General features: G+C 44.8%; 1 protein-coding gene across 1 annotated transcript; it reads left to right on the top strand.

The window, feature by feature from the left end:
* Positions 1-7,787: 7,787 nt before the first annotated feature.
* On the top strand, positions 7,788-13,156 carry LOC117526762 (gastrula zinc finger protein XlCGF57.1-like). The gene is made up of 2 exons (XM_034188843.1): positions 7,788-8,130; positions 11,231-13,156. The coding sequence occupies exons 1-2, from the start codon at positions 8,073-8,075 to the stop codon at positions 12,868-12,870; spliced, it is 1,698 nt and encodes a 565-aa protein (XP_034044734.1). The 5' UTR covers positions 7,788-8,072; the 3' UTR covers positions 12,871-13,156.
* The last annotated feature ends 3,608 nt before the right edge of the window (positions 13,157-16,764 follow it).

Genomic DNA, 16,764 nt, shown 5'->3' with positions numbered 1-16,764 from the left:
TGCTCGCTCGTCTTTTCACAGCGTCCCGTCATGTACGCGTCAGACGCCAGCCGAGTGGCTTACGTTATAAACTTGCTTCGAGGAGATGCACGCGCCTGGGCTACGGGGCTTTGGGAGCAGAATTCACGGCTCCTAACGGTTTATACTGAGTTTGTGAGGGAGTTCCGACAGGTGTTCGACCACCCTCATAGAGGCGAGACCGCTTCAAGTGTGCTGCTGTCGATAAGACGGGTGTCGGAGCGCAGCAAAGTATGCAGTCGACTTCCGCATCGCGGCAGCGCGAGCCGGCTGGAATGCTGTTGCGCTCCGCGCCGCCTTTGTAAACGGACTGTCTCTGGTCCTCAAGGAGCACCTGGTGGCGAAGGACGAGCCGCGGGATTTAGATGGGCTTATCGACCTGGTTATACGGTTAGACAACCGATTAACAGAACACCGACAGGAGCGAGACGAAGGGCGTGGTCAGGCACAAGCCGTCCCTCTTCCTCCCGGGTCCGAAAGGGAGCCGACTTCCCCATGCTCCACTGCCAGGGCTCTCCACGTGACAACAGCTCCCCCTGCTGACGTTGCTATGGAAACGAGCAGGGCCAAAAAACGATCAGATCAGAGACAAAGGAGGCTGATCCGTGGAGAGTGTTTTCTCTGTAGCTCAACTGAGCACACACAGAGAGAATGCCCCAAACGATCAAAACAGCAGCACTCGTCCTTGGAGACTGGGCTAAGGGTGGGTCACAATACCCACGCGGGGAGACCCCGTAAATCTGCACGAATCCCAGTCACGATCCTGAGTGAGGATTTAACCCTTCACGCCCCAGCACTGGTGGACACGGGGTCGGAGGGAAATCTGCTGGATAGCAGATGGGCAAAGGAGGTTGGGCTCCCTCTAGTGGCCTTACCGTCACCACTGTCAGTGCGGGCACTAGATGGCACCCTTCTTCCACTAATCACACACCAGACTCAGCCAGTGACATTGCTGGTGTCTGGGAATCACAGGGAGGAGATTGTGTTTTATGTAACACCTTCTACCTCCCGAGTGATTTTGGGTTTTCCATGGGTGTTAAAACACAATCCCCAGATTGATTGGCCGTCTGGGGTTGTGGTTCAGTGGAGCGAAACCTGCCACCGGGAGTGTTTAGGATCCTCGGTTCCACCCGGTGTGACAGCTAAGGAGGAGGTTTTAGTCCCCCCCAATCTGGCGGCGGTGCCAGCCGAGTACCACGACCTTGCTGACGTCTTCAGCAAGGATCTGGCACTCACGCTGCCCCCGCACCGTCCGTACGATTGTGCCATTGATTTGATACCGGGCGCTGAGTACCCGTCCAGCAGGCTGTACAACCTCTCACGTCTGGAACGCGAATCAATGGAGACCTACATCTGGGACTCGTTAGCTGCCGGGTTGATCCGGAACTCCACCTCCCCGATGGGTGCTGGTTTCTTTTTTGTGGGCAAGAAGGACGGCGGACTCCGTCCATGCATCGATTACAGAGGGCTGAACGAGATCACGGTTCGTAACCGATACCCGTTACCTCTGTTGGATTCAGTGTTCACGCCCCTGCATGGAGCCCAAATTTTCACGAAATTGGATCTTAGGAATGCTTATCACCTGGTTCGGATCCGGGAGGGAGACGAGTGGAAGACGGCATTTAACACCCCGTTAGGTCACTTTGAGTACCTGGTCATGCCGTTCGCACCCGCGACGTTCCAAGCATTGGTTAATGACGTCTTGCGGGACTTCCTGCATCGGTTTGTCTTCGTATATCTAGACGATATACTCATTTTTTCTCCGGATCCTGAGACCCATGTTAAGCATGTACGTCAGGTCCTACAGCGGTTGTTGGAGAACCGGCTGTTTGTGAAGGGCGAGAAGTGTGAGTTCCACCGCTCTTCTTTGTCGTTCTTGGGGTTCATCATCTCCTCCAACTCCGTCGCCCCTGATCCGGCCAAGGTTGCGGCGGTGAGAGATTGGCCCCAACCAACGAACCGTAGGAAACTACAACAGTTCCTCGGTTTTGCAAATTTCTACCGGAGGTTCATCAAGGGTTACAGTCAGGTAGTTAGCCCCCTGACAGCCCTGACCTCCACAAAAGTCCCCTTCACCTGGTCGGATCGGTGCGAAGCCGCGTTTAGGGAGTTGAAACGCCGGTTCTCAACTGCACCAGTTCTGGTGCAGCCCGATCCCAAGCGCCAGTTTATTGTTGAAGTGGATGACTCTGACTCAGGGATAGGAGCCGTGCTATCCCAGAGCGGGGAGTCCGACAAGGTTCTCCATCCATGTGCCTACTTTTCCCGCAGGTTGACCCCAGCTGAACGGAACTATGACGTCGGCAATCGGGAACTTCTTGCGGTGAAGGAGGCTCTTGAAGAGTGGAGACACCTGTTGGAGGGAGCGTCGGTACCATTTACAGTTTTCACGGACCATCGGAACCTGGAGTACATCCGGGCCGCGAAGCGTCTGAACCCCAGGCAAGCCCGCTGGTCGCTGTTCTTTGGGCGTTTTGACTTCCGGATCACCTACCGCCCCGGGACAAAGAACCAACGATCTGATGCCCTGTCCCGGGTGCACAAAGAGGAGGTCAAGACCGAGCTGTCAGACCCCCCTGACACCATCATCCCCGAGTCCACTGTCGTGGCCGCCCTTACCTGGGACGTGGAGAAGACCGTCCGGGAGGCCCTGACACGGAGCCCGGACCCAGGGACCGGTCCGAAGAACAAACTGTACGTCCCACCAGAGGCCAGGGCTGCGGTCCTTGACTTCTGTCACGGTTCCAAGCTCTCCTGTCACCCAGGGGTGCGAAGAACCGTGGCAGTGGTCCGGCAGCGCTTCTGGTGGGCGTCTATGGAAGCCGACATCCGGGAGTATGTCCAGGCCTGCACCACCTGCGCCAGGGGCAAAGCTGACCATCACAAGGCTCAAGGCCTCCTCCAGCCTCTGCCAGTGCCTCGTCGCCCCTGGTCTCATATCGGCCTGGACTTTGTCACGGGCCTCCCGCCGTCCCAGGGAAACACCACCATCCTAACGATAGTGGACCGGTTTTCCAAGGCGGCCCACTTCGTGGCCCTCCCGAAGCTCCCGACGGCCCAGGAGACTGCAGACCTCCTGGTCCACCACGTCGTGCGTCTGCATGGGATTCCATCAGACATTGTCTCGGATCGTGGTCCTCAGTTCTCCTCCCAGGTCTGGCGGAGTTTCTGTAGGGAACTGGGGGCCACCGTCAGTCTCTCGTCTGGGTACCACCCCCAGACGAATGGGCAGGCAGAGCGGACAAACCAGGAACTGGAGCAGGCCCTCCGTTGCGTGACCTCCGCGCACCCGATGGCCTGGAGTGACCATCTGGCCTGGATCGAGTACGCTCATAATAGCCAAGTCTCGTCTGCCACCGGCCTCTCCCCATTTGAAGTGTGTTTGGGGTACCAGCCCCCATTGTTCCCGCTAGTGGAGGGAGAGGTCGGGGTGCCCTCGGTCCAGGCCCATCTGAGAAGGTGCCGTCGGGTGTGGCGTACCGCCCGCTCTGCCCTGCTCAAAGCCCGGACGAGGGCCAAGAACCATGCAGACCGCTGGCGTGCCCCGGCCCCTGCGTACCAGCCTGGGCAGGAGGTTTGGCTTTCTACAAAGGACATTCCCCTGCAAGTGGAATCCCAAAAGTTGAAGGACGGATACATCGGACCTTTCCCTATCCTCAAGGTCCTCAGTCCAGCCGCAGTGAAACTGAAGCTGCCAGCTTCACTGCGGATCCACCCGGTTTTCCATGTGTCCCACATCAAACCTCACCACGTGTCACCCCTCTGTGCCCCCGGACCGGCGCCGCCTCCTGCCCGGATCATCGACGGGGAGCCGGCTTGGACCGTGCGCCGTCTCCTGGACGTCCGTCGGAAGGGCCGGGGGTTCCAGTATTTGGTGGACTGGGAGGGGTATGGACCCGAAGAACGCTCCTGGGTGAAGAGGAGCTTCATCCTAGACCCGGCACTCCTGGCCGACTTCTACCGGCGGCACCCGGACAAGCCTGGTCGGGCGCCAGGAGGCGCCCGTTGAGGGGGGGGGGGGGTCCTGTTGTGTGGGCCGCTGAAGAGGAGGTACTGCTGGCCCACCACCACAAGATGGCGCCCTGCTTGAAGTGCGGGCTTCAAGCATGAGAGGGCATCGGCTTTGCTGGAGGTGACAGCTGTCATTAATCAACACAAGCTGTCACCCATCACCACCACTACAAAGACCGGACTGCAACTCCACCTCCTCGCCGAGAAATCAACTACCATTCAGGTAATTTCTCTGCTGACTGACACTTTGTGTGTAATAACCTGAACTTCTGTTGCAGCCGTTTTCCTGGAGTGTGTCCTTATCTGAGGGATTGGTGTGACAGCGACGGCTTCGCCTCACACCCCAACCCAGATAAGTGGTTGACCAGGAGCTGCACGAGTGTGTGTGATTGGAGGTGGAGGTTTTCCCTCCTTTACTTAATACAGACGGTGGGATTACTGAGTGTGCGAACTCACACTCATCTGGACTGTCTCTGTTCTCTGCCAGCAGTACCGGGTCTGACTGCTGAAGACAGCGGCCACCTGGGGCGCAGGGCTTGGCGGCTCCGGTGTTCTTCAGCTCCGTTGGTGGTGGAAGCTGTGTGGGGATCCAGCTCTTCTCTCTCCAGGCGTCTTCTATCGTCGAGCCTGCCCACACGTCACCTGGTGTATGATTGACAGTCCACCATATTGTTATTGTCTGTACGTTGTTGTGCGATTCACAACATTAAATTGTTACTTTTTGGCTTATCCATTGTCCGTTCATTAATGCCCCCTGTTGTGGGTCCGTGTCACGACACTTTCACAACAAATATATCTCACAGTGAAAGCCACCTCTCTAAGATCTTGCGGGCAGTGGTGGCGCCAAGGGGGGGCTTGGGGGGCTTAAGCCCCACCAATAATGAGCCAAGCCCCCCCCGCCAATAATTCTACCAATAATGTAAATAGCGACTGACATATTTGTGGATCTCAACTGCAGTTTTGCGCTGAGAATGTCTCAGTATTGTGTAACTGAGCAAAGTGATGAATGTGTGTTCGGTGATCCACCAATGCTGAATCACCCTTCACAAACAGAATTTTCAGTTTTGCAAATAAACATTTATTTGTAAAAACCCACACAGAAGTTACAAATCACAAATTTGTGTTTGTGGATCACAAAGCACGTGTACAAATCAAAGGATATTTGTAAATCACCCTCTGTGCATTTGCAAGTATTAATGAGACAAATTTAACTCCATACTCCAAAAATTTAGGTTTCCTAAATATTTATTACAGCCACTCTTAAAACTTCACTTTTATAATTTTATTACTGGTAAATTTTTGGAATTGATTTAGATGAAATATACTTATTATCTCGTATGTTTTTCATTATACATTGAGTGGATTTTCCTAAAAAAAAAAAAAAAACACTTTGCTTCGTGTGTTTAAATTTCATGACCACACATTAGACTGTCTGCTTAAGAATAGAGGAGAATAGACTTTGTCATTGTGCAGATGGGAGGGGGAGGAAAAAAGGCATTTTTACTTTTGGTGCATTACTTTTGGAATAGTTCTTTCTCATTTTAATTATTGCTATTTAATGCTAGCCCATTGTTGAAGCAAAAACCTGCAAAAATTCTCAGACAACTTCAAGTGTCAGGAGGCTGTTGGAAAACAAATAGGCATAAAACAAATAGGCGAAAACAAACGTTGCTTAAAAAACACCAAAATCCTAAATTTAATTCCATGAATATTGAATTTCTAGGCTTTTGATATTTTTTTTTAATGTGGACAGAAATTAAATGTTGCCATTTGTCAGCTATAATTTTTTTTTTACAAATAAAATCACTCTTTACATAAAGTTATTATATTACCCAAACTGCATGAGCACGAGTTCATGCCGGAGGATGGGGACATATATACTCAACAAAAATATAAACGCAACACTTTTGGTTTTGCTCCCATTTTGTATGAGATGAACTCAAAGATCTAAAACTTTTTCCACATACACAATATCACCATTTCCCTCAAATATTGTTCACAAACCAGTCTAAATCTGTGATAGTGAGCACTTCTCCTTTGCTGAGATAATCCATCCCACCTCACAGGTGTGCCATATCAAGATGCTGATTAGACACCATGATTAGTGCACAGGTGTGCCTTAGACTGCCCACAATAAAAGGCCACTCTGAAAGGTGCAGTTTTGTTTTATTGGGGGGGATACCAGTCAGTATCTGGTGTGACCACCATTTGCCTCATGCAGTGCAACACATCTCCTTCGCATCATCCGTGAAGAGAACACCTCTCCAACATGCCAAACACAAGCGAATGTGAGCATTTGCCCACTCAAGTCGGTTACGACGACGAACTGGAGTCAGGTCGAGACCCCGATGAGGACAACGAGCATGCAGATGAGCTTCCCTGAGACGGTTTCTGACAGTTTGTGCAGAAATTCTTTGGTTATGCAAACCGATTGTTTCAGCAGCTGTCCGAGTGACTGGTCTCAGACGATCTTGGAGGTGAACATGCTGGATGTGGAGGTCCTGGGCTGGTGTGGTTACACGTTGTCTGCGGTTGTGAGGCTGGTTGGATGTACTGCCAAATTCTCTGAAACGCCTTTGGAGACGGCTTATGGTAGAGAAATGAACATTCAATACATGAGCAACAGTTCTGGTTGACATTCCTGCTGTCAGCATGCCAATTGCACGCTCCCTCAAATCTTGCGACATCTGTGGCATTGTGCTGTGTGATAAAACTGCACCTTTCAGAGTGGCCTTTTATTGTGGGCAGTCTAAGGCACACCTGTGCAATAATCATGGTGTCTAATCAGCATCTTGATATGGCACACCTGTGAGGTGGGATGGATTATCTCAGCAAAGGAGAAGTGCTCACTATCACAGATTTCGACTGGTTTGTGAACAATATTTGAGGGAAATGGTGATATTGTGTATGTGGAAAAAGTTTTAGATCTTTGAGTTCATCTCATGCAAAATGGGAGCAAAACCAAAAGTGTTGCGTTTATATTTTTGTTGAGTGTATGTTATTGGAAGAAGAACCAAAAGCTGTGACTTTTTGAAGATGATGTTCAGATCTTTGATGGGTAAGATGGTTGGTGTGAAAAAGATGCCAAGGAAGAACAGTGAAAGCTGAACTCATTTTTTTTTTCAGACATTGTCAGCTATAATGAATTTCTAAGATTTTTAATGACTACACAAAATTACACGCAGAGTTGTTTCTATTTTTTTCCAGGTTTCATGACACTAGTTTGTGCAGAAGGGTGTTGTTTTCCTCTTTTTACACAAGGCTATAAAACCAAATGCTAACATCTACTTACTTCCACTACACAGGGCCCTAAAATATAGAAATAAGCATTTACACAACTAATAACTACTCATCACTCATCTTCAACCGTTTATCCGGGATCAGGTCGTGGGGGCCAACAGCTCCAGCAGGGGACCCCAGGCTTCCCTTTACTTTAACTAATTATACTAAATTAGTGCTTGTAGGTTTGTGAACCCTTGAGTTGTTACATGACTGAATTTTGTCATGATATCAAAATTTAAAAATAATTCAGTTTTTTTAACAATAAAATGATGCAATTTCAACTCGGTGAAAACTAATGTCTACAACATGACATTAAAAAATCACAACAATGGCATGTGTAACTATGCACATCCATAAGTATAAAACAACTTTTACCGCAAATTTTCTCAACACAAGTTAGGGGATCTGATGTATTGGGTGTCGGTGAACAAAGAATAGCTTTTATTTTGAAAGCCCGTCTTGCGCGTTTCATCGTTTCGCTGCTTTGTAACTTTGTAACAAGATGGCGGTATGTCCCTTAGCTTTTTGTTAGCCATCTTTTGCTCTTCTCTTTCCGAAGTTTAGGCGAGATTGATCATTAATGGGTCGTCAGTGCTTCTATATGTCTGGATGAAGTTCTCTGAAAGGAATTAGCAGTTTTTACCTGCCTTTTTTTAGTCGTTACGCTCTAATGCTACGGACGTTAGCTTAGCTCTTTAGCTGTGTGAAGTGGGAGAGAACACGTCGAACTAAATCCAAATCAAAGTTACACAACGGAGAAGATGGATCAGAAAGTACTGAATGTACTTTTACAAGTTGAAGAGACGCAGCAGAAAACAGGTTTGTTTCAATTTTCCTGGGGCGCTAATGGTGCTAAGCTAATGTGGAATAAAAGTAACTTTACGTTTCTTCCGTCACTATTGTCACGGTACATGTCAAAAACATAAATAGTAAGTCCCTTTGGCTGCTCCCTTGTTTGCACTCGGGGTCGCCACAGCAAATCCAAGGTGGATCTGCATGTTGAATTGGCACAAGTTTTACGCCGGATGCCCTTCTTGACGCAACTACACATTACATGGAGGAATGTGGCAGGGGTGGGATTTGAACCCGGAGCCTTCTGAACTGAAACCAAGCGCATTAACCACTTGGCCACCACCTCTGCACGTCAAAAACGTAAATATTGTAATATATTCACGTGGTTGTTTTACAACTTTATTAACAAATACACGAGCTAATAAAAAATGATGCCCAGCAAAACAAAAACGCCTCAAAGAAAATCGACACAAAATAAAGTAAATGCCCTCCACAGCCCCGTTTACACGCAAACTAAAAACCTGATGGGTCCCAATTGTTTCTGCTATTGTGCCTTCACTTCCGGTAAGCATGCGAACTTCCGAGTCAGTGCTGCATTTCCATCTGCGATAACTATGACTCTTGAGACAGTTGAAGCTGCAGTCACGGCCTTTGAGAAGGCAAAGTGCATTTTGTTTTGGATGAGGAACATGAGGACTGTTGCAGCTTTCAGGAAATAGAACTATGCGGTGGACGACAGAGTGGTCAAAAAAAATTGTAGTACAAAAAGCTAGTTTGCTGCTGCATGAAAGGGGACTGAAAATAATCAACTTGTATAATTTGAAATCATTGTCAGGAAGAGAGTTGCAACTGTGCATGCATACAGCAAGTGAAGGCAGAATAGCAGAAAAGGTCGGGATCTGTCGGACGGCACTATAGACACTGCCAAATGCTATATGCTTTATCAGATAATGCCCGTTATCTGACTGTGAGAAATTGGATTAATGCAACCACATTTCTCCTCAATAGTCCCAGTCTTGTCAGGGTCATAACATTCCTTAGACCTTACTTGTGTGAAGCACCTTGAGGCAACTTTGTTGTGATTTGGTGCTGTATAAATGAAAATAAATTGAAATTTAAATTGAATCTCTCCACCTAGTCCTGGGTCTTCCCCGGGGTCTCCTCCCAGATGTTTGTGTCTTGAACACCTCCCTGGCTCCTTTCAATGCGAAGAAGCAGCGGCTCTACTCCAAGCTCCCCACGGATGACCAAGCTTGTACCCGTGTTCTAGTTCTTCAGTCATGGCCCAACCCTCATGACCATAGGTGAGAGTAGGAATGAAGACTGACCAGTAGCTCGAGAGCTTCATCTTTTGGCTCAGCTCCCTTTTCATCACAACAGTACGGTAGAGCGAATGAAATACCGCCCCTGCTGCGCTGATTCTCTGGTCAATCTCACGCTCCATTGTCCCCTCACTCGTGAACAAGACCCTGAGGTACGTGAACTCCTTCATTTGGGGCAAGACCTCATTCCCTACCCAGAGTAGTCCAAGTTATTGCCGAGCACAGCTCTCGCTTTGTGAGTACAGAGATTGGACAGCCCTGAGAAGGGAGCCCCTCACTCCATACTCCCACAGCACCTCCCACAGTATCTCCCGGGGTACCCGATCATACGCCTTCTCCAAGTCCACAAAACACATGTAGACTGGATGGGCATACTCCCAGGACCCTTCCAGGATCTTTGTGAGAGTGAAGAGCTGGTCGGTTGTTCCACGACCAGGACAGAGCCCACATTGTTCCTTTTCAATCAGAAGTTCGACTATCAGCCGAACCCTCCTTTCCAGCACCCTGGAGTAGACTTTACCAGGGAGGCTGAGTAGTGTGATGCACCTGTAATTGGCGCACACACACACACTGGTCCCCCTTTTTAAATATGGGGGCCACTATTCCAGTTTGCCATTCATTAGACACTGTCCCAGACCTCAATGCAATGTTGAAGAAACGTCTCATCTAAGACAGTCCCTCCACACCCAGGGCCTTCAGCATTTCTGGACAGATCTCCTCAACCCCCGGGGTCTTGCCACTGTGGAGTTGTTTGACTACCTCAGTGACTCCATTAGCTTCCAGCTCTGCCTCTACTATAGAGGGCGCTCCGGTCTGATGCAGGAGTTCCTCAAAGTGTTCCTTCCAGTGGCAGAAGTGTGTAGTCTCCTCTGTAAATCAAAGCCACTGCTTTCAAAGAAAGCTTCATTATCAGGCATAACCTCATTCGTTTTGCTCCATCTGTCTCTGTCTGGGATGTTTCTGTTTTGCTCTTAACTACGTCACATGCAGAGAAATGCTGAGAATTGCTGAGTGAGACATTTTCCTGAAATGCACCTGTTTCCTTGCTTCAGGAGAGGAATAAAAAACATCAGAAACCACTAATTATGAGCGCATGTGCACAGGGAGATTTACAGTCATGAGTACTTTGATGTTGTGTTGCTCACTGTGATGTTAAAACACATGCTACATGTACTTTAATCAGCAGAAAGGTGAGTCACGATTGATGTCTTTAAATGGCTTTGACGAAGGTTGATGAATAAATTATCAATCAAAAACCATTGCAAGATGACGCCACAGTATAGTGACACTGTGTAGCAGTATAACGGCACGGCGCTGTTATTTTATTTTCTGGGATGAACCCTGGATAACTTTAATTTTGATGTAGTTGTGGTAAAATCACAGCCTGACTGGAAGAACTGCAGCTGCACACTCGCACAGTCCATTAAAACAGGTGCATGAGCTGAACAGCGTGTAAAGTTTGCTGGTATGATTTCTGTTTAAAGCACACTTTATTACTGCAAGAGTACATCTCAGTTTTTACATTTCCCTCCATCTAGTCTAGATGCATCTTTCAGTACATAGGCTTATTTATCAAAACTAATATAATTTCAAGTATTGTTCAAATTCTGTTCATGTGAGTAAAACAAGTTTCTGCTGTGTATTTCTGGGGAACAAACAATATCTGTCAATATACTGAGGACTGGATGTCCTCCCTGACACAACTTGAGATCTAGTGCAGGTGTTTCTAGTTTACTTCAGTCCAGTTATTTAAATGTTTACTTGTTAAATGAGTTAATAAGGGAGACATTGTATTTTCTACACAGGGCCTGAACCACTGAACTGGTGCTCCACTCTGAACCATGATGGCGCAGAGCCACTATGTGTTAAAGAGGAACAGGATGATCTTTGGAGCAGTCAGGAGCTTCAAGAGTTGACTCATGCTGATGTCAACAAGTTCCCATTGACTTCTTTGAAGAGAGAAAATAAAGACATACCTCACTCATCACAGTGTCATCAAAGCCAAGCAGAGGAAATGAGAAAGCTGGAGCCTCTTGGCAGAAGCACAGCCACACAGATGAAAACTGAAAATGATGGAGAGGACTATGGTAAATCTGTGCCTGAAGACAGCAATGACAGTGTTGATAGTGACTTTTGGAAAGAGACCAGGGAACGTCAGCCAGGTCGAAGTGATGAAAGTAACGTAGATAAGAAACACTTTAGCTGCTCTAAGTGTGGCAAAGGATTTGCTTCCATGCATACTCTGTGGAGACACACGAGAATGACAGAAGAGAAACAATTTGGCTGCTCTGAATGTGGCCAAAGATTTGCCTATAAGAGGAATCTGAAGACCCATATGCGAATACATTCAAGAGGACAATTTAGCTGCTCCGAGTGTGGTCAAAATTTTGTTTTAAAGCGTCAACTCAAGGCACACTTGAGAACTCACACAGGAGGCAAACCATTCAGTTGTTCTGTATGCGACAAAAGATTTGCCCGTCAGGCCTCTCTGAGGATACACATGATATTTCATACAAGAGAGAAACCATTTAGTTGCCCTGAATGTGGTCAGCGGTATGGTTACAGGAACAATCTGAAGGAACACATGAGAGTTCATACAGGAGAAAAACCTTTCAAATGTGAGCAGTGCGGCAAAACATTTTGTAGCAGGAATGGTATGAAGGTACACATTAGTATTCACACAGGAGATAAACCGTTTAGCTGTTCAGAGTGTGGTAAAACGTTTAGTCAAAGCAGTGTTTTGAAGAAGCATATGGTAATTCATACAGGAGAGAAACCATTTAGCTGTTCAGAGTGTGGTAAAACATTTAGCCAAAACAGCCATTTGAAGAACCATAGGGTAATTCATACAGGAAAGAAACCATTTAGCTGTTCAGAGTGCGGTAAAACATTTAGCCTAAACAGCCTTTTGAAGACTCATGTGGCCATTCATACAAGAATCAAACCCTTTAGCTGTTCTGAATGTGGGAAAACATTTAGTCAAATCAAATATCTGAAAATTCACATGAGGAACCATGCAGGAGAGAAACCATTTAGTTGTTCTGTGTGTGGTAAAACATTTGGCCTAAAGAGCAGTCTGAACAGTCATATGATAATTCACACTGGAGAGAAGCCATTCAAATGTTCTGTGTGTGATAAAACATTTGGCCGTAAGTGTAATTTGAAGCTACACATGGTTAGTCATACGGGAGAAAAACCATTTAGCTGTTCTGAGTGTGGTAAAACATTTGGCTTAAAGCGCAATCTAAAGATCCACATGGTCAGGCATACAGGAGAGAAACCATTTAGTTGTTCTAAGTGTGGTAAAACATTTGGCCTGAAGCACCATATGAGGAGACACATGATCAGGCATACAGGAGAGAAACCATATCAGTGCTCTGACTGTGGTAAAACATTTGCCCTAAAGTACATCCTGAAGATGCATGTGAGAAGGCACTCAATATAAACAGTTTCAGTACTTCTGTATAGCAACCAAAAATGTAGGCCGCCCATCATCTAATGTGACCACTTTGGACAATAACCTGATGGTTGTTTCTGCGCAATAACTGAAGAACATCTCCTCTAATTGAAGCTATTTCTTGGTGGTGAATTGGGAGTGACTAAAGGAAGTATCTTTTTGAAAATTGGGGGTGGTTCCTTCAACCAATAAGGCTGCTGGAGACACCATCTTGATTTTTTGTTTCTGCGCAATAACTAAACAAAAATGGGGCCAATACACATTTCTTATTGTTACATGGGAAACAAGGTACCAGTAGATTCTCACAAATCCAACAAGACCAAGCATTCATGATATGCACACTCTTAAGGCTATGAAATTGGGCTATTAGTAAAAAAAAAAAAAAGTAGAAAAGGGGGTGTTCACAATAATAGTAGTGTGGCATTCAGTCAGTGAGTTCGTCAATTTTGTGGAACAAACAGGTGTGAATCAGGTGTCCCCTTTTTAAGGATGAAGCCAGCACCTGTTGAACATGCTTTTCTCTTTGAAAGCCTGAAAGCGTCAACAGCAGATGCTACTATTATTGTGAACACCCCCTTTTCTACTTTTTTTTTTACTAATAGCCCAATTTCATAGCCTTAAGAGTGTGCATATCATGAATGCTTGGTCTTGTTGGATTTGTGAGAATCTACTGGTACCTTGTTTCCCATGTAACAATAAGAAATATACTCAAAACCTGGATTAATCTTTTTAGTCACATAGCACTACTATTATTCTGAACACTACTGTATGTACAGGCATAGACCTTAAGCATTTTCAGGGACTTGTCCTATTGGTGGGTTTGGTAATGCACAGCTGAGTCAAATGAGTGCCAATGGCATGAAAAGACCCATGACTTTTGATTCATTTCTTTTTTTCAACTTCTGTACCAATTAGCTGTAATTTAAATTTTCCTTGAAATGCTAATTAAATTTATTTGTATAACACCAAATCAAAGCATAAGTCACCCCAAGGTGCTTCAGAAAGGCAAGGTTTAACCTTAGCCACACCCCTTAGCAAGCATGTTAATGTCAGCATTATCTTCAATGTCTGACTTGAGGTGTTTAGAGTGTAACAATGAAAAGTGCTCAGTTTATAACTAAATAAAACACTAAGTGTTGAAGCAGCAGTCTGATTATTTCTTATAGGTTGTCTGGCGATGGACTGAGCCCTCTCACAGTTGTAGACGAGCTGCTGTAGTTTATTCCTGCAGTTGTTGAACAGATATACAGGTTGAATTTGCAATATTAATGAACAATCATGAGCATGCTGTGCAACATTAGTATAAATGGGGGGAAAAAAATGCTTGAAAGGGGAGGCATCATTAATTTTTAGTTGTCTACCTATTCCATTCTTAATTTAAAGATACAAACTGGAGCAAAATCAAAGCCCAGAATTTATTTTATATTTCACTTCTGTATCCATTCCATAATTTTACCCCTTGTCACCCTTTGAATTGTACTAGGAAGTTACATTTGTCACACTGGTTTTTAGGAAGTTTTAACATGTGGCTTCCAGCATAATTTATAAAGGTGAATCACACCCAGAAATGTATTTATTTTATTACATTTACAAATTAATTACTTACATTAATTTAATCATACCCTCTTTCAGTGTCATTGATTACACATTTAACAAGGTTTGTAATTTTCCCATCGACAAATATTACATAACTTAGTAAAGATAACTTATTAAACCATTTCTCTATGACTTTGTTTCCTTTCCACTGTGTTCAAAAGATCTTTGAGAGTTTTATCTGAGCAATATAAATTATTATCATCAGCCAACAAAACAAATTTTAGAAGTTTAGTCATTTTGCAAACATTTGTATACAAGTACATACAGACCTTGTGGTAACACCAGCTGATTTGAATAGGCTGCCAACCACCCGAAAGAAGCGGTCCGGCACGCCTGATCCTGATGTGTATGTAGACCAACCCAGAGGAATTCCTAAAGACTTCAAAGCTAGGAATGAGACTGCGTGAGGCTTTGAACGATCCTGCCCTTGATAACCTCAAATAAAATCACTGAAATAGTTGAACTGGGTGATTCTTTAACTACGGGCACTATTGGCCTTGTAAATATAATTTCCACCACACCATTGCCTTACAATATAAAGCACCTTGGGGCAACTGTTTGTTGTGATTTGGCGCTATATACATGTGCTCTGATGTCACTGTTTATCTCCATAGAAACTACCCAAACAATCTTTCATACAAACTGTTTAAAGGGACATTGCAGTGTTGTGGTGGAAATTACGGCAATAGTGTGGGACAACTACATTTTGTTTAAAAAATCACAACAGTTGTATGACATTGAATACCCCAATTATGTTTTGATTATTTTACTGATATTTTATTCAGAGATATTTTAAAACATTAGAAAAAATGTTTCTTTACCATTCATTTTTATCATTGAAGATCAAAAGTCTGGGTGTGGGACAAGCACAAAACGGCAATATTTGCATATAATGATGCTGAAAAAAGGTGAAAAAGTCATCATAGACTACTAGAACAAATTTCTTCACACACTTTCATTGTAAAGATAACTATGAAAGTGTGAAATTTACCCTTTTTTCTGTTTTTCATACAATATGATCAAAGGACATAAGTGCCCGTAGTCTAAGAATCACCCAACTACTTTTAGTATGTTCAGCAGAGATCCATCAGCAACACAGATGAAACTTTTCAGTTACAGGCATCCTGTCTGATGACATGTTAAAAAAAAAAATCACAGAACCTGATGGATGTTTCACCATAGCTGTGGCTGAATAAAAGGACTGAAGAAAACAAGCCAAAGATGACGCAGGTACAGTTAGTTAGTTAGTTTATTAAGATCCCCATTAGCCACTGAAAATCAGTAGCTATTCTTCCTGGGGTCCTTTAAAATTCATTACATTCATTTTTCAACACACACACAAAGTAGGACAGGTCTTCATGGTTAGGAATTTGGAAAATTGGGTTGTGACCTTATTTAGAATTGTCACATCAGCTTGGCCATGCTTATTGTTTTAATCATCTCTACTTAACAGCAGAATATCGTATTTATATTGTTGATGACCTCAATCCAGCACATCTAATGTATTTGTAAATGTATCAAGTTCTGGAAAAATTATTGTACTTTTTTCTTCTTGTAGCTGAGTATTTCCACAGGACTGTATCATATTTGGCCTTTTAAGTCTGTGTGTGGTTTACTCAGGTTTATATTTGCACTGAAAGGCTGCACCTTACCTTTCATTGTACTTGTTACAATTACAATATAGAATATGTATCTGCTGTTTTGTAAATCTTTAAATGAGGTTCAGCTGTGTGACATCACACACATATCTATCTTTAATCTGTGTGGGATCACTTCATGGACACGTGGCTTAATGCAGGGAGAAACCGTCAGGATGACCCCTTTGTTTTCATTTTGCTGCATGTACAGTTGGTTGGCTCAGTGATCAGCCAGATATAGGTATAAAGCAGAGAGAATGGTTGCATGATAGTCATCAAAATATTTTATACATGTTCATTTTAAGATGAGACAGAGTTTTCATAAATAGTCGTGAAAGGTTTTTGTTGTAGTTGCTGTGTAACCCCCACGTTTGACATAGAAAAATGCACATTTATCATTTGTACAGTATACAATTACAAGGAAGTGAAATGGTTAAAAATGAAAATCTTAAAAAAAAAAATAAGCTTGAGCAGAATTAGACCACTAATAGCTCTATATTATATATAAAAGTCAGATGTATGTGTGTATGTCTGCTTTTGACCTGTCTGTTGCCAAGCAACATCAACTATGGTGCCACCCTCTACCACCCCCCCACCACACCCCCTCAAAAAACTCAAATGTCTATAAGATCATACCCTGGCAATACCT

The sequence above is a fragment of the Thalassophryne amazonica genome, chromosome 15 (assembly GCF_902500255.1).
Source record: "Thalassophryne amazonica chromosome 15, fThaAma1.1, whole genome shotgun sequence".
Lineage (NCBI taxonomy): Eukaryota > Metazoa > Chordata > Actinopteri > Batrachoidiformes > Batrachoididae > Thalassophryne > Thalassophryne amazonica.
The sequence above is the reverse complement of the archived record's forward strand: the minus strand, read 5'-3'. Positions and strand labels throughout refer to the sequence as shown.